The sequence below is a fragment of the Colias croceus genome, chromosome 3 (assembly GCF_905220415.1).
Source record: "Colias croceus chromosome 3, ilColCroc2.1".
NCBI lineage: Eukaryota > Metazoa > Arthropoda > Insecta > Lepidoptera > Pieridae > Colias > Colias croceus.
In genome coordinates this window covers 9,051,573-9,070,590 of record NC_059539.1, presented here as the reverse complement: position 1 = coordinate 9,070,590, position 19,018 = coordinate 9,051,573, and the positions used below count along the sequence as shown (strand labels likewise).

The window sequence follows — 19,018 nt, the reverse complement described above, 5'->3', positions numbered from 1 at the left end:
TTACACTTAAAAAATTCCCTAACACCACTGAATTATATCTACTAGGCGATACTAACATAGACCTTAAGAGTGAAAATCCTGTAAAGCATAAATACAACAACATGTTATATGAAATGGGCCTTGTATGCGGGATCACTGTACACACTAGACTAGAACTAAATAATGACAAACTAAGTAAATCTTGTATAGATCATATATTTGCACGATCCCGCTCACAAGACTTATTCACGGCGGCACTCGGTACTACACTGGCCGATCATCGCGCGGTGATACTCGCTTGCATTGGTACACGAACACAGGATGTTCCCAAAGAAAAGATTTGTATTAATAATACAAAACTTCTTAACTATCTCGAGCAAATTCAATGGGAGGAATCGTATGATACTAACTGTCCAGAAACATTATATAACTTTATTAATTCAAAATTTCGGGAGTGTTATAAAAAATCTGAATACACAATTAAAATAAAAAACCGATCAACACATCGCAATAATAATTGGATAAACAAGCAAATTACGAATGCTTGCAAGAATAGAGATACATTATTTATAAAATGGATAAAAGATCCTAATAACCTAATATTAAAGCAAAATTATAACAAATCGAGAAATTACGCTAATAAATTAATTAATAGAACTAAAAATAATTATTACAAATCAGAAATAATTGCAAACGGGAATAATAGTAGACAATTATGGCAAATATTAAATCGAATCACTGGTAGAATTAAGAGGTCGATTGATGATACTATTAATAATGCATTTCAAAAAACTAACGTGTCTTATAAACAGATCGCAAACAACTTTGCACAATTTTTTAAAAATAGCACAAAAAATATTACTCCTAACTGCTCAATGCCATTACTTAATAAATCACAATACAAAACTTCGGCCCAGGTCACTATGCGACTAAAACCCGCGAAGCCTGATGCAGTCAAAAATATAATCATGAGCTTAGACAATAATAAAGCCCCAGGGGTAGATGGTATTAGAGCCTGTGACTTAAAAAAAATATGTACAAGAATTCAAACAGTCAACACAAATTTAATTAATTTATGTATAAAAACCTGTACCTACCCATCAGTGCTTAAAACCGGCATTGTCCGACCGATTTATAAAAAGGGATCAAAAACAGATTATACCAACTATAGACCGATAACAATATTGCCTACTATTGATAAGATTATTGAAAAATATATTGCCAAACATATATATGAATTCTATGAAAATAATAAAATTTTAACCAACCATCAATATGGATTTAGGCCAAACAAGAACACAACACAACTTCTGTCAGCGTTTACCGATAGCGTCCATTCACATTTAAATAACAAAAAACATGTACTAGCAGTATTTATAGACTATAGTAAGGCGTTTGATACGCTTTGTCACGAGAGACTATTAGAGTGCCTGCATGACAGCGGTATTAGAGGCAACCTATTGGACTGGTGTTCGGACTACCTCAACGATAGAAGATACACTGTTAGAGTCTGTAATGCGACTAGTGACATAGTTATTGCTACGGAGGGCACTGCGCAGGGCTCGGTCATCGGTCCATTGCACTATCTGACGTACGTAAATAGCCTTACAAATGTGATTAAACACAGTGAGACTTATCAATTTGCCGACGACACTTGTCTTGTTGCTGCTGGTAACAACGTAAGCGAAGCACTCGAGAAGTTACAAGAGGATTTTAACTCATTGTTACGATGGTCACATGACGCAGGTCTAGTTGTTAACGAGAATAAGACAAAATTAATGTACATAAGCTCTAGTCAGAACAGAAGCTCCCATATACCCAGACTAATAGCTCACGAACACCAATGCTTGCACGGAAATCAGAATTTTAATAACTCACCACATTGTAACTGTAACGCTATAGATATTGTAGATTATCAAACATACTTGGGTGTTACTATTGATAGCAGACTGAACTGGCAAGAACATATTAACGGAGTGTGTGATAGATTGAGGTGTATCCTGGCTAAATTTTCGATAATTAAACACAAAATTCCCTACAAAACTTTATTATTGCTTTACAAATCACTAGCCGAATCAATTATCTCATATGGATTGTCTAGCTACGGACGGACTTGTAAGACCAATCTTGACAAAATATACACACTCCAATTAAGACTACTAAAAACGATCGTTCCATATAACATTAAGGCTAAATATAAAAATGACTATCGTAAATTATTTGAACTGTGTAAAATCATACCGATACATGAAAAAATTAATCTAACACTTTTAAAAGAGGAATTCTTTAATATTGACATAAATAAAATTAAAAAAACGCCTCATAATAATATAATAACTCGTAGCGTCACAAACGCTACGCTAAAACTTCCATCTTTTAGAAACCTTCACGGGAAGAGAACGTTAAATTATATGGTACCCTGTCTCATCAACAAACTACCTATATCTTTAAGAGATTCAATAACTCACAAAAATCTAAAATTCAAACTAAAGCAATACTTTTTAGTAAATATAAATAAACTATTATAAAAAAAAACCTTCTAATAACTCTAAAATATTAAGAACTTATAACTAATTTTATCTAAATACAAATACAAATAATACAAAATTATAGATTCACGAAAGGAGCATACTGTATGTTTACACGGCCAGCAAGATTACCGATGTCGCTCGTCACTAAAAAATTTCTAAGTACCCTCATTAGGATTAAGAACTAATAATAAGTATTAAAACATTTATGTAGCGGTTTGTGGGCTTATGGTGCACAGAAAAACTCGAATGAGTTTATGATTGCATCAATGTAAATTAAAAAATAAATAAATAAATAAATAAAAAAAAAAAAAAAAAAAAAAAAGGAGGCAATTTGTGACCTGTTTTCTAACAAACACACTTAAGTATAATATAATAGCATAGTCCCTACTCCTTCCCATTATTGATTAGGTACGCTGATGCATGCTTTTCTGATTTAACAGTCGAGCAAATAGACAAACTTGAGTGACTTCAGAATTTCGTTATTCGGTTTGTATTTTGTCTCCGTAAATACGACCACGTCTCCTCTTTCCGCATTCGTCTTCGCTGACGCGTGCATTATACAGGGTGTCTCAAAAGAAAGTTTATATTTTGTGGATGAATAAAAAAAAAAGTAAGCGGTGTATTGAAAAAATGTTTATTAATTATTAAAGTGCATAATATGGGAATTTATTTCTTAAAAATAATATCGTCCAAATGCAGTCCATTGCGTTCACGGCACTCATTTAATCGAACACTAAAATTACAGTATTTATGACAGCTCGGCAGGTAGACACAGTGATGGCTGCCATTTCGTGCTGGATATTTTCTTATAAATGCTCTAGAGAAGTTGGTTTGTTGGCATACACTTTAGATTTAAGATACCGCTTGCTTGTCCGAAATCATTATTTAAATCTGGCTTTTGACTCGGTATAACAATACTAATATACTATACTTTACAAACCAGTTAATTATTATTAAGTCTTGAGTTACCATCTAATGAATAATGCATAATATACCTACACAAAAATTTAAAATCACAATATAAACTATTCATGTATGTGTTTAGGGTCCGAACCTCAAAAGGAAAAAAAACGGAACCCTTATACTCAAACTATCACTTTGTTGTCCATTTGTCTGTCTGGACAGGTAGGTATGTATCAAACTGAAATTAATATTGAATACTCAAATCTAAATTGCTAAACATTAGTCACATTAGTTAATATAAAAAAAAAAAAATGTCAACAGATTAGTGACATCGAGGGCTCGGTGCGCGAGTCGGTCTAGCACTTGGCCGGTGATTACTTATAATTTATGAATATTTATGTCTTTTTTTTGAAGCTTCGTCGACTTTGTAACTTCAAATTGAAACAGTTTCACGCATTGAATTAGTAAGATACATGTTTTAAATCAGTAAGTATTGAAAAAGTACAGAAAAATATGGCTTTGAAAGGCATAAAAGTTGTAGAAATGATTGGTTTGGCCCCAGTTTCTAAAGTAAGTACAGTTGAGAGTTTTATAAATATTTATTAGTCCGTAGTAATTTTGGAACTAACTAACTTCTTTAAATTTATTTGTGTGTGCATTCACCTATATACCTTTATTCAGAGAATACTAATTTATTCTAAACATTTCTAATTTCTAATTACAGATAGAACCATCACCTTTCGATATTATGAGTACTGGGAAAAGAATGTTATCTGTAAATTTAAAATCAAAAGAAGGTGTGGATGTAGTAAAGAAATTGTCTGCTTCATCAGATGTCCTTATTGAAAGCTATAGGCCAGGAGTATTAGAAAAACTTGGTCTCGGTCCTGAAGTCCTTATAAAAGAAAATACTCGCCTTATTTATACAAGGTTCTCAGGATTTGGCCAAGATGGTTATTATAGAGATAAGCCAGGACATGATATTAATTATATTGCAGTATCAGGGGTACTCTCGATGTTAAGACAACCACCTAAACCTTCTATAAGTCTTCTGGCAGACTTTGCTGGAGGAAGCATGATATCTGCATTAGGAATTTTGATGGCTCTATTCGAAAGAACGAAGTCTGGAAAAGGACAACAAATAGATGCAAGCATGGTAGAAGGTACTGCCTATGTCGCAAATTGGCTCTTCAAATCAAAAAAATTGCCTTTTTTGAACCAAGAGCCAAGGAAAAATATATTGGATGGAGGATCTGCTTGCTATGATACATACAGAACAAAGGATGGCAAGTTTATGGCAGTAGGTGCAATAGAACCTCATTTTTATTCAAATTTCCTCAAAGGTTTACAGTTAAAGGAAGATGATTATAATCAATATGGTGATGAAGAACATAATAGGAAAAAATTCCAAGAGATATTTTTAACTAAAACTCAAGATGAATGGGTTGCTATATTTGATGAGTTAGATGCATGTGTTACTCCGGTAATTTAGTTGCTCCAGAACCTGCTCCTAGATTGTCAAGAACATTAGCTGAAGCAAGTGGAAAAAAGCAACAAACAATACATGTTCAACATACAGTGGAAGTTTTATTAGAACTTGGTTACAGTAAAGTTGAAATAAATAGCTTATTAGACAGGGGAATTGTTTATGCCATAAGAAAATCTAGTCTATAAAACATCAATCATATTATGTAAAAAAATTAATAAATTATAAAGTATTAAACGTTCGTAGTTTAACCTTATTAGATTTGAAAAATTAAATAGGTAACCCGTACAGCGAGTCTGAAGATTGGATATCAACAATCACGCATAATTATAAAGAACCGCCTATCCACACAATATCTCAAACAATCGAACATACACAACACACACTCAAACTCACTCTCACACACACACACACGCGTATGTACGACAACACTTTAATTTTTTTGCTACTAATAATAATTAAGGGACGGTCATCAGTCATCACTCATCATCAATAAGTATATTTTAAGATTTTTAACCGACTTCAAAAAAAGGAGGAGGTTATCAATTCGACCGGTATGTTTTTTTTATGTATGTACACCGATTACGCCGAGGTTTCTGAACCGATTTACGTGATTCTTTTTTTGTTCGATGCGGGATGGTGTCATAAAAATTTTATTCGGATAGGCCCAGTAGTTTTTATTTTATGAGCATTTTTGTATGTATTTGTAAATGTTGCAAGTGCAAGTTTGAAGTCGGTTGTTTTTAACGCAGTTATTATTAAAAGAATATATGATATGAGATAACTGATATGGTTATTGTCAAACTAATAATCATAATACTGAAAACTTTTTAACATGCCTTTGATTTAATCGCTTTAACCACAGTATTACAATATAGGAAATATGGTAATACTGTGCTTTAATAGGCATGACGACAGTATCCATAAATGATCGTATTAGTGTTTTTAAGGGAAAATGTATAATAAATAAATTAAATACAGTGACTTAAAAATCTTAAAAACATTAAGATTAATGAGATTATCAATAAAATAAAACATTGAAATTCTGCAGTTCGCCATTTTGACTAAAACACGCGTGACGTCACGCTTAAGTAAACAACTCACGTCAGATGTATTTTGTTGTTATGAATATGTTGAGAATACGCATTTTTATTTATTTTCTATTGTTTCACGTATGCTTTATCGACTCAGAACAGAAATATAATTGCGAATTCACGAATACGTGGTTTCGGGGTTCTCCGCGCCAACTTTATACAATCATTTCTTATTATTTTCTCGCTTGAAATAATTACAGTTAACACATTTTTGAGCATTATTTTTATGTGGATTCACACTGCAATACTGCACACCACTTATACACTTTGAAATTCGTTTCTATAACACATATTAAATAAATATTTCTTTAATTTTCTTCGCAATGCGTACAAATAATTATCTACGTATTTACTTAAGAGTGACGTCACGCCTACGCCATGACACCTGCGAGCTGTTTTGGCACAGTTAATAAATATTTTTTGAAAAATGGCTTTTATCTTCGTTAAATTTAAGTATATTACCGAAATATAGGGTTTTTCTTGTATAGTAAACGTATACACACATTATGGAAGAAGATTTCAAAATCTTTCGTCATGCCTATTATGTAGATAATAAAATTAATAAGGATTATATAATCACTTGGCTATCTATTTCTCTCCATCTTCCAATTTTTTAGTAATGCCATCAAAACTTTCCGTATAGGTAATAGCACAGACTAATAATAATATACTACGTAATAGGTATGAGTTATGACATGAATGAATAAAGCTTACGTGTAAAATAGTAGTGCGAGTCGGTTTCGGGCACTGAAGGCGCCGAACAATTCTTTTTTGTTTTTTAATACGTTGCAACTTTAAATTTATGCTCTTAGCATTGTTTCCTATATCTGTGCTATAAACAGTTTTGAAATTTAGTAAAACGTTGTTAATTACCAAAGTTCAAAACTGTGTGTTCGCGGGAAGTAACAAGTAGGTTTTTTTGAATTCCTTGAAATTGTCGTAATTTGAGAAAAATTGTAGCATATGCTATAATTTTTATTCCTTAAGTATCTTATGATTGCGTTGGCTTATCCATACTAAATACCCTAATAATTATGTAATATATTTTATTATTTTATATATCCATACTAATATTATAAATGCGAAAGTAACTCTGTCTGTCTGTCTGTCTGTTACTCAATCACGCCTAAACTACTGAACCAATTTACATGAAATTTGGTATGGAGTTATTTTGATACCCGAGAAAGGACATAGGCTACTTTTTATCCCGGGAAAATGACGCAATCCCGGAAAACCCACGGGAACGGGAACTATGCGGGTTTTTCTCTGACAACGCGGGCGAAGCCGCGGGCGGAAAGCTAGTATTATATAATTTTATATTATACAATATTATAAATGCGAAACTGTCTGTCTGCCTGTTACTCAATCACGCCTTAACTACTGAACCAATTTGCATGAAATTTGGTATAAAGATATTTTGATACCCAAGAAAGGACATAGGATACCTAGGTTTTATCCCGGATATCCCACGGGAACGGGAACTATGTGGGTGTTTCTTTGACTACGCGGGCGACGACTCGGTTGGAAAGCTAGTAACTTATGAGTTTGATTTTTTCACAGCTTCAAGGGACCGTAGGTAGCTGCTACGGTAATTAAATTTATATTGAACACTCAAGTCTATGCGTAGACGTGAATATTAAATATATCTATAATTTCAGCTTGATACCTACCTTCAATCCTTCACGAGTTCCGGAGAAAAAGGATCTTGACGGATAAACGGACAGACAGTCAACGGACAAGAAAGTGATCCTAAAAGGGTTCCGTTTGTTTTTCCTTTTGAGATTCGGAAGCCTTTAAAACTGGGAGCAGTCAGAATCAGCCAAATCAGCGTAATATTTTGAAGTTTGTCTATGTTTTCAAACTTTGAACTATAAGTAAGTACCTACTTACATACCGCGCTACGTAATTATCACGATGATTATAGTAAAAAGTAGTCAACTTTCGCTCGCTCCGGGAACCTCTCTTCTACCGGTACTCTACATAAGCAGCCAGGGAAAATGAAATGGATAGATACATCACTTTTAATATATATCTATTAATTAATATAAAAAGGCGTCCGTTTGATTTTATAAAGAATTTTTATTAAAAAATATCGTGTTTTTATTTACATTCTACACAAAACCTAAGTATATAATGAGTGGATATTTCAATCTTAAATATCTAATATCACAGATAGTTTAAACCTTTACCCTAATATAATGAGAAATTTTAATACAGTTATATACAGTAGCAATAAAGTTTAAGATGGTAGTTATTGACACAATGGCTTTGATCGCCGTAAAGATTAAGTCGACTAATTGTACCAGTTAAAAACCAACTGTGGTTGTCGTACCGCAGTGTGCCCTCAAAAACAGCACTGCCAGGCTCTGTACGTATTACAACCATAAATTCGCGCCACCCTAGTTCATTTTTTTCTGCTGTACCAACTTCCATCTCTGTTGCATCTATGATTTCTGCTAGATTCAGACCGGCACAAACTTTATAATCGCGCACAAGATTATTTAGTTCTTTCATCATGTGAGCTGCTGCATTTGTAGCCTGAATACTATTTGTTGTTATTTTTCGACCACGATGACACGTACACCAATGGTCATCTATTCCAGCTATAGAGCACGTTCGGTTTGTCGGTATGGGTAGAAATAAACTAATACTACGATCTCCCGAGTATGGCTGTTTGATACGTGATTCTATTTGTGAATTTTCTATTTGACTCAGTTCTACAAGATCATTCAAAGTTGCGTGAATATCAAATGGTGTAGTCAGGCGCCGGCTGTTTGTTTGCAAATTTCTAAACGCTTCACTATATTTTCTTTGAAAAGAAGATGGCAGTAAAATATATACAAAGGGCAATCGTTCTTCTAAACGGCCCTGTTTTGTAGTTCTCATTTCACCCCACCTTATTCCATGGTCACTAACCAGAAATATTATAGTATCATCTAAAATATTTAGTACGTCTAAACTTTTAAAAAAGTTTACGTAAGGTAAATCCATTACCATCGGATAGTTCAGATAGTCATGACTCATTGTTACTTCCCAAAAGAATCCAAATAATTTGGATGATCTTAAAGTTATTAATAGATCTTGAACGTAATCCAATAAGACTTTATAAAAATATTTGTCATTCATACATAGATATGAATTAAAATCTTTGTTTTTTCCAGCGTTGCGTTCCGCTTCATTAATAAACGTATGAATGTAGTAATCCGTTGGAGTTTTCGTGAACCCTACTTTTAAGTAGTTAAACGTTCCAAGTGTGGCACTGTCCTCGCCCAGAGCTGTATGATAACCGGCCTGTTTATACCACTCCCAAACAAATGGGCAATTATCGAATGAAGACCTCTGATTTGGAACGCACGTTCTTTTTAATTCAGACTCTTTGATGCCCATTAACATGGGTACAAGATTTGGAAACGTGTTATCGTCAACTTTGTTATAGCCGAAGAGCTCAACGGCATTCTTAGCCTTTAAAAATTCTAATGTTTTAGGCATTGTTCGGTGAAAGTTGAGTCTTGATACTGCATCAATTCCCAAAATCATAACATTGTACGCTGTTTTGTTTTTAGTTATTTCATTTGCGTGATGTTTGTTTAAGGGAAATAAATAGTATTGTTGGTAAATTTTTTCCATTCCTCCAAAGCATACTACATAAACGAATTCATCTTTTGCTTCTATAACATCGGAAAAATATTTGCACTTGCGATATTCCACCCGGTCGTCAACGTCTGACGAAGTTATATCTTTAATAGACACAGGCCGCAAAAAGGATCTGTAGCAACATTTTAAGTGCTTCTTTTCACCGACGATATAATGTCTGACACTTTCTTCTCTAATCCAGATATGAGTTCTATTACTTCCAAGTAATGCTATTGATGTATTTGAACACGGTTTCATTTGATCTGGATATTTAACAAATTGTTTTACACTCTCATCAAGTGGTTGTAAACCTGGTATGATGCATCCTTGGGTCTGTATTGTAAATCTATCTTCATTCATAATATCATAATTGAAAGAGTCCAGTGATGGAACTATAGCGTAATTGCTAAGAAGTATTATATTTGTGATACCATTAATTGATAAAAGAAAAAAAGCGCTAGTAAAGAGCGTCGCAACAAGAAACAAGAAGCGCAAACGCACCGGCATCGAGCCAGGCATGCCACCGTAGTAAGCCATTCGACTTAGACTGAAAAGAAAAACACAAAGTTTTTACTAAGTTAAAAATATCAGATAATATTAAGTGGAAAATTAAATTAGTAATGGATAAAACGTGTCACTCATGCTGATTGGATAACGACATAGATAGAGCAAGAACAAATTAACATTAATCTCTACCGGCGTTACCTACATCAAAACATGAACTTTCATATCAATTTATTTTACGATATCAATTGTATATTAACTATACATATTTATGATAACTATAGTAATTAGTATAGGTAGACTAATTATTCTATTTAAACAGGTGTTTTTTATATATAAATAGTGTTTAGTTTGTGAGTCATTTTTACATAAAATATTATCTTACTATTATGAAATAGCCACCACACATACCGAGTCATCGATAAACTACAAAGACAAGTATCATCTATATGTTACAAAAACAAAGCATGAAAATACAATTTTACGGATAATATGAGAAGGTCAATATCATTATCCACGCTTGTACTGTTTCGAAATTAATTTCACAATATATGTAGGTACATAATAACATACAAAACTCTGCCAGCTGTAATACATATCCATTGTATTTCACTTATTATGCATAATTAATTATTTATTTTAACCGTCAGTCTGGCATTTATAATATTATCATAGTTTGATTGCGATGAAGAAAGATCAATTTCAAGAAACACATTTGAGGTAATTTTATTCTGTAAGAAAGAAAGAAATCATTAATTACTAAGCTAAATTAACTAAGCTTTAAACTAAACAAAAATAAGGTAAAAAAATATTAATAATCAAAATTAAAATGTTAGGTACTAAAAAAGTTGGTACAGAAAGAGACCTCTCAGCATAATATGCATATGTGTAAAGCAGATACAGCGATGATTTTCAGAAGTTCCCTGTTTCAGGTGGCAGTTGGAGAATAGTTCTTAAAATTTTTATTATATTAAACTTATATAAAATATATAAATAGAATAGTTACTAGGTACATGTATAAATATATATTATCCATACTAATATTATAAATGCGAAAGTAACTCTGTCTGTCGGTCTGTTACTTAATCACGCCTTAACTACTGAACCAATTTGCATGAAATTTGGTATAGAGATATTTTGATACCCGACAAAAGACATAGGCTACTTTTTACCCCGGGACATAGGATAGGTTTTATCCCGGAAATCTCACGGGAACGGGAACTATGCGGGTTTTTCTTTGACTGCGCGTGTGGAAAGCTAGTATTATATAAACTGTATTATATTAAAACTTTTTAAATAAATATTTTTTCTATTTTTTTTCTTTTCTATGCGATGAATTAAAATCTTTAACAATTGCAGCAGCCACAGATCACAGAAACTAAAGGGTGGGCAATGGGCATGTTAATTAAGTATTATTTTTTTGTTTATCTGCGAATTATCGACATCAGTGGAAATTGGTTCGTGCGTTCTGGAGTTACCTATAGCGTCAGGAAGGAAAACCCGACTTATTTTTATATAGTAGATAGCGAATCCGCCGAACTCCGTTTCGCCACCTTACGTTAAAATACCAAACGAAATGTTACATAAGGCGCTGTATGTGTAAAAAGATTTTCCCGGTAATCCCACTTTTCTTTTGAAATGTTTCCTGAATTTTCTTTGCTACAAACCTCATGGAGCCAGAGACCTTTCCAATGCAAATCCGTGGAAATTGGTTCGTGCATTCTGGAGTTATAGCGTCAGGAAGGAAAACCCGACTTAGGTACCTACCCGATTTAGTTTATTGTATGATATGATATAATTTCTTTTAATAAAAATGTATGGATTCATAGAGTATTTTTTTTCTTTAAGATACACTCAAGACTAGATATGTAAAAATAATTATTATTATTCTTTATTCTTGTAACTAAATTACTGCTTGCAGAGGATAGTAGTTATAACAACTTATTTTTTTACATTTGTACATCAAAATATTATAATACATTTAACTACATAATGTAACAATTTTTACAACATTATACTTATAAATCCCAATTATGATTGAATTCGTTTTAACATTACCTAATGTTTGTAGCAATTGGAACCTCATAGATATTTATTTGTTCATGAACAATAATTTTGCGTCTCCTATTTCAACCCTTAAGAGATTTATTTAAAAAATGATCCCATTCTGACCCGGGGTATCCAACTATTATTTTTTTATATTATCTTTTTAAAATTTAAAGTTTCGCTTTGGAGTAGGTATGTAACAGTGAAAGGGAAGAAATGTAAAAAAGCGAAGTAAGTAAAAAACATACTTTTTTTGTTTACAATTTACTTACCATATAAAATGTAGCCAAATTATGCCCAGTTGTTTTTACGTGACTGACACACATACAAACAGAAAAATCCTTTCTTTGCTTTCCAAAAACATCCGCATTGCATAATATACCTAGCTTTACTCATTTTGAACTTAATCACATTCAAATAAAATGATCAAAACTACATCAAATGGAAGACAGAATAGATTATTGAATTGATAGGTAAGTACCAATATCGTAGGAATAAATAAAACACATTTGTAATAGGTATAGGTTCATGTGTATTGAAATTATTATCACAACGTCAACGTCTAACATTTATTTTCGAGAAATGTACGGTCTAATATGTCAGAAAATGTAAACGGAAAAGTAATCGGAAATAACAATTAGGTATGTTTAGGCCGAGTCAATAATTGAACAACATAATATGTAACATCATTTCGACGTACAAGAAACAAAAACGTACGTACAAGTTGTATAAAGTACCTACCAATACGTATAGTACATATTATAGTACAAGTACACGTCAATTTAGTATATTATACTTTTATAAAAATACATGTTAACGTACATAAGAATGTGCATCCGTAAAATTGGTAACATCATTTTTTTTTTTAGCAGAAATAGCTAAATTCACAAAGTCTTGTGTGATCGTGAAGATGTTGCAGCTCTTACCCATTTTATCTCGCTTCACGAGTTTTGCAAGGGGCCTTGGCGAGCCCTTGTAACGTATTTGACCTATTACTTCTGCCTCCTTAAACGATATGTTCCTACTGTTGTATTATATTTAAAAATTGGAAAACTAACATTTAATTAGTTACGTAACGAAATTTTAACAACTGCTATGAATACTGCAAGTAAACGACCATTCATTTATTTATTGTCTACTTATACATTACATATTAAAAAACAACTTATTATATTTTTAGTGCTATAAAAATACAAAAAATATTTTAACAATCTATAGAATTAATAGGTATATACTTATAATGGAAGATCTAAATAAGCCTAAACGTCTAGGTAATACTTATCAGTAAGTATGAATCTGATTAGGAAAAAGTTTAAAATAGGTCCTGGTAATAATAGGCATCAATAATTTTAAAAGTTAACTATATTTTCTAGATAGAAAGATTGGCTGAAAGGTTGAGTTTCCACTTTCCAGTGAATCCACGCGGCTGATCAATACCTACCTTCCGTAGTACCTTGTAGTAGACGGACTGTGAAGTAGGCCTAGTTATTTACATAATATAATAATAATAAAAATGCTATTGAGTTTCTCCACTGCAATCCAACTGCATTTTTTACACAATTAAGAAACGCCTAAATAATATCTGTTTAGTTTTTTATTTTTGATTCTAATGCCCTTTAAATAAAGCGCCGTTAATATACGAAACGAAATAACAGAAATCGCGAAAAAACATTTATTTATCTGTGTTCTTGAGCTGAGAAATTGAGAGAATATTCAGCAACAGCCAAAGGTTACAGCACAGATTATTACAGCACAGATTACAAGCTAAAGCCCACTTACTGAACATTCTCATTGATAGATAGAATTAAAATATCATACTTACCTACCTACTTTAATCATATTAATACCACAGAATACTAAATAGTTTCTACGTAAAATGCATTGAGATATTCATATGGAGACGACACCGCCTACATCACTTATGTTCCGCTGACCATAAGCCATATGGCTTAACTTTTTTATTTGTTTTAAAGTGAAACGCATCAAATATGCCTTCGTGTGTGTTACGATATTGCATAAATAATACGGAAAAGTACAAAGGAATAACTTTTCATCGGTAAGTAGGTACCTAACTAGATAATAATTTTTAAAACTTAGAGCAACAAAATGCGCCCCGCGCCGCGGCCGCCGCGCTTGGCGCTGACTTTGTTCGTGGTGTCTCCTCCATACGTAGTAATATTATCTAAATGGTAAAACATAGAAACATAAATAGAGTCTACCTAGGTAGTTATATGATAATTTTGTTTGTCACAACAATTTTTTTTATAAAACACATACATAATCGTAAAATAATTGTGTAAACTAGAAGATTTTGATTAAAGAGAAGAGATTGATTTTCCTTCATAATATGCAACAATTCCTTCTAGAACACAACTTTTAACTCATTCATTATAATTATGATATGATATAGTTAAAGTATTATTGATATGATTGATAATATGTCTCTACAACGAACAGGCTAGGCCGCTAGGATATGAATACTAGACTGTACCTAGATACCTAGCAGTTGTAATTATTGATTAAAGAATAAAAAAATATTAGAAACATTCTAGACTAGACTTAAGACAGCGGAAGGTAATGGTTAACTCTAGTACTGCTTATTAGTGTGAACGATATGTTTTTTTAGATTTCTATACCTAGGTACATTTGTAGAAATTTATCATCAACTCACACTTAACTACCTACTTACTATGTTTGGCACAAGTGCACTAATTATTCATATCTATGAGCAAACTTTTTTTTGACTAGTAAGTACAACATGAAATAAAAACATGTACCTGTTAAAATGAACATAGCCCCCCCCCCCATACATGCAATACAATCTCATGATTTCATATTTTAAGCTAAGTTTAATGTATCACAGATTTAATTATAAATTAAAATATTATCTACTTACTGACAGAAACAATATAATTTGAGTTGATAATTATGCTCGCAACGACTTTGATCTCCATAGAGGTTCAGCCGACTAATAGTTCCTGTTAGAAGCCAGTGTTTATTATATTTTCGCATAGTAGCTTCAAATACACCATTGCTTGGACCAACTCGTACAACTACTAAAAATTCGCGCCATCCAACTTCTTTGTCATAGGGAGTACCAACAATCATTTCCGTTACTTCCATTATTTCCATAAGGGACAGTTTGGCGCATTTCGGATTTTTACGTACGAGCATATTTAAATGCAAAGTTAAATGATTGGCAGCATCCTGCCCCTCAGAACTTTTAGTTGATAATTTTATTCCTCTATTACAAGTACACCAGTGATCCTCTATTCCCGCCATTTGGCATGTACGGTTATTCATTATTGGTAAAAACAAGCTTATACTCCTTTCTTTATAATAAGTTGTGGAACTTCTGAGTTTAATGTTATAATTACTAATAGCTTCCAAATTCACGAGATCCAAAAGAGTTGCATGTATATCGAACGGTGTTGTCAGACGGCCGCTGTTTAAATTAATGTTTTCATACGCAACTGGATAATTTTCATAAAAGGACGATGGCAATAAAATGTGGATCAAAGGTAATCTCTCCTCTAAGCGACCCTGTTTTGTAAATCGGATGTCACCCCATCTAATTCCATGATCGCTTATTAATATTAAAACTGTGTTTTCTAAATAACCTGATTCGTCAAGCGACATTAGAAATCTTTCATAGCTATCGTCCATTAACATTGGATAGTTCAAATAATCGTGGCTCATTGTTACTTCCCAAAAAAATCCAAATAACTTTGATGTCTTTAAAGCATTTGTTAAATTTTCAATATAATCAAGAAGAACATTATAAAAATAGTTATTGCCCATACATATGTATGAATTGAAATCTCGATTATTGCCTGAGTATTTTTCAGCTTCATGCATAAACGTATGCAAATAATAATCAGTAGGACTTTGAATAAATCCAAATTTTTCGAAGTTAAAAGTACCAAGACTGGCACTGTCTTCTCCAAACGCTGTGTAAAAGCCTGCACTTTTAAAGGAATTCCATATAAATGGGCAGTTATCAAACGTAGATTTTGTATTTGGCCAGCAAGTCTTTCTTAAATCTTGCTCTTGTATGCCTAAAAGCATAGGAATCAGGTTTGGAAAAGTATTATCTCCAACTTTGTTGTACCCCAACAGTTCTATGGCACCTCTTTTTCTTAAAAAACCCAACGTTTTCGGCATAGTTCTATGAAAGTTTAACCTTGATATAGCGTCAATGCCAATGACTATTACATTATATGCAGTTGGATTTTCTATAAAATCATCATTTCGGTTAAAAAGAGGTTTCTTCGGAGTAAATGCAAAAAATTGTTCAAAAATAGTGATGTATTCATGAACACATGATACTTTGACGTATTCATTAGTAACTTCTATACTAGTCGAGAACTCAATGCATTCGTTGTACTTTACTCTATCATCGATTTCAGCCGAAGAGACATCATCGACAGCCAGAGGTCGATAGAAAGACTTGTAGCAGCAAGTAATATTGGCATTTTCAGTTAAATTATAATTTCGAAGTTTCTTTGAATCGATCCATATATGTGTTCGATTTTTATCTAATAGTGAAGTATTTGAATTTTCGCATACTTTTACATTTCTAGGCCGTTCTATAAATTTTTTAATACTGTCATCAAAAGGTTGCAGCCCAGGTATCGTACATCCTTCAGTTTTAATTGTATAGCTTTCATCAGAATGTACAATGTTGTAAGGGAATGATCTTCGTGCTGTTTTTAGTGGATCTTCCGTGACAAATAAAATAAGGGGACTATTGCTAAGGAAAAGTAAGCAAAAACTGCTTCCGAACAATATTGCAAGTAGAATCACGTATCGTAAACGTATTGTTGTCTTTCTGTTTCGCTCCAAATTTAGCTTTGTTATCACCATTCTGAAAATTAATCATATGCTTACACGACATTGCTTTTTGAATCTATTTATAAAGATCTACTATTTTTGACTAATTATTTAAATTAAAAATGATAATATTATCTTATTATTATACATTTAAATATTCCAAAATCTACATAGCTAATTTTTACCCTCATTTTTGAAAAAGAATACCTATTCTATAAGTATTTAAAGTAAAATAAACAACTTAATAATAACACTTACATGAAATCACTTGCATTTTGGCATCACAGATAGCACAGTAGGATAAAGAGACATAAACATAACAAGATTAACGTGACGTAAACATCAGTAGTTTCCAATACATTTTAAAACAAATATAACAGGGATAATCGAAGCTTTTTTGTTAGTATAAGAGTGCACCATTTTGGAAGTTCGTGTCCAAAGTTATTGACAATAATTCAATTGTGATTTTTATCTTTGAAAACTGCATACATGTCGACGCGAAGACTCCGCGATTTATGAAGAGAGGTGGACCAGAAGCTGGGAAGAGCATGCGCAGTGGCGAAGTTAAATTCAGGCCGGACTGTCCACAGTTTCTCAAAATATATTTAAAGAAAGCGTGAATTCTTTTATCGTTTATGAAAATGATAAATAGATACTACTATCACTATTGTGTTATAAACTTGACTTTGATATAAATTATTTGATCACCCGAAAGAACAGATCTTAATTCTTATATTATGATTTTTAACTACTTTACTACAGGGTACCTAAACTTTTAATGGGCTGCGATGCTTCTATAAACAAACTCAATTTGTTGTTTTATTCTTCTTTCGTGTAGGTAGGTAGGTAATACCTATAAAACTAGTAATGCCGATTAAAAAAATACTTTGCTATTCACAAGACGTCACCTCTATCACACGAAATCTCAACTGAGGGCTTGACATGTAATGTGCAGCATGCAATATGAGATATGAAAGAAAATATAAAATATTTTTACAATACAATGCCCGCACGCTATAAAACTGTATGCTAATTATTTAAATTGATTTACTATAAATGGTTCGAGTGTTAATTTTTAATAAATTTTGTAATACACTAGTTAACTATATTTCGATTTGAAATGTAACTTAATTTTTTTTTAAATTAAACATTTAAGTAATAACAATTTATAATTTAAATAGCTTTATATAGGAACAGCTGTTATTTGTCTTAAAATAAAGCAAATTATTACAAATATCACGGGCATGGGAAAGCTTTCCGTCCAAATCACTTTTAGAAAAATACTACTTAGGTAACTAACAATAATTGACAGAATCTCACACGAGTTAATGTTATGAATGTATAACACTATGCTTAAGTATATCTTGAGTTTATTATTATTTATTACAAACACCTAAATACATTTGTATTCCAAATCTTTTATAATAATCGGTACTGACCTCTATTAATCCTTTTAAACGTTAATATAGTGTTAGATGCGTGGGTCGTGTGCAGTTAACGACTTATGGCTAGAATTTCTAGCGCACCTTCAACATAACACTCATTGTTTTGCCCGCTTAATTGCCACTTTATCGGTTTGTTAGTGAATTAAACCGCAGCAACCGTCACACGCAAGTTTAAAAAAACTATTATCAATATTTTGACTTTTATCGTGATAACATATATCGGCTTTCGCTACACTATTCATAATTTTAATTAACAGGCGTAATCTATGATGATATTTGGGTAACCGTTGTATGTTGGGTACCTAATACGAATTAACGATAAAATAAAAAAAAATATTATTACTACGTGAGGTTATATTCGTGACATTTTTATTCGCGTATGCATGAATCATGAATCCAATACATATGTTTACGTTTTTGAATAATCTTAATTTCCACTTGATAGCTTCCTTGGTACAGTGGTAAGCGTGGGTATGCGCTTCAATTTATAGGCCTACTGGGAATCAAATTCGGTGGAGATGATTAAAAATTAAATGATAAAGAAGAACCCGCTCTTGCATTGAT

The 19,018-nt window shown here is 32.3% G+C and overlaps 2 protein-coding genes and 1 pseudogene across 2 annotated transcripts; 2 read left to right on the top strand and 1 right to left on the bottom strand.

Annotated features, from left to right (window-relative positions):
• The first annotated feature begins 101 nt into the window (after positions 1-101).
• Positions 102-3,773, top strand: LOC123705990. The gene is made up of 4 exons (XM_045655111.1): positions 102-285; positions 1,351-1,650; positions 3,556-3,635; positions 3,735-3,773. Exons 1-4 carry the CDS (start codon positions 102-104, stop codon positions 3,771-3,773), a joined length of 603 nt encoding a protein of 200 aa, XP_045511067.1.
• A 153-nt stretch (positions 3,774-3,926) lies between these two features.
• LOC123705989 lies at positions 3,927-5,087 on the top strand (annotated as a pseudogene).
• A 2,971-nt stretch (positions 5,088-8,058) lies between these two features.
• Positions 8,059-18,419, bottom strand: LOC123706092. Its single transcript, XM_045655235.1, has 3 exons — positions 17,268-18,419; positions 15,073-17,043; positions 8,059-10,173 (listed from the first exon to the last, which is right to left on the bottom strand). Exons 2-3 carry the CDS (start codon positions 17,040-17,042, stop codon positions 8,211-8,213), a joined length of 3,933 nt encoding a protein of 1,310 aa, XP_045511191.1. The 5' UTR covers position 17,043; positions 17,268-18,419; the 3' UTR covers positions 8,059-8,210.
• Between the last annotated feature and the right edge of the window lie 599 nt (positions 18,420-19,018).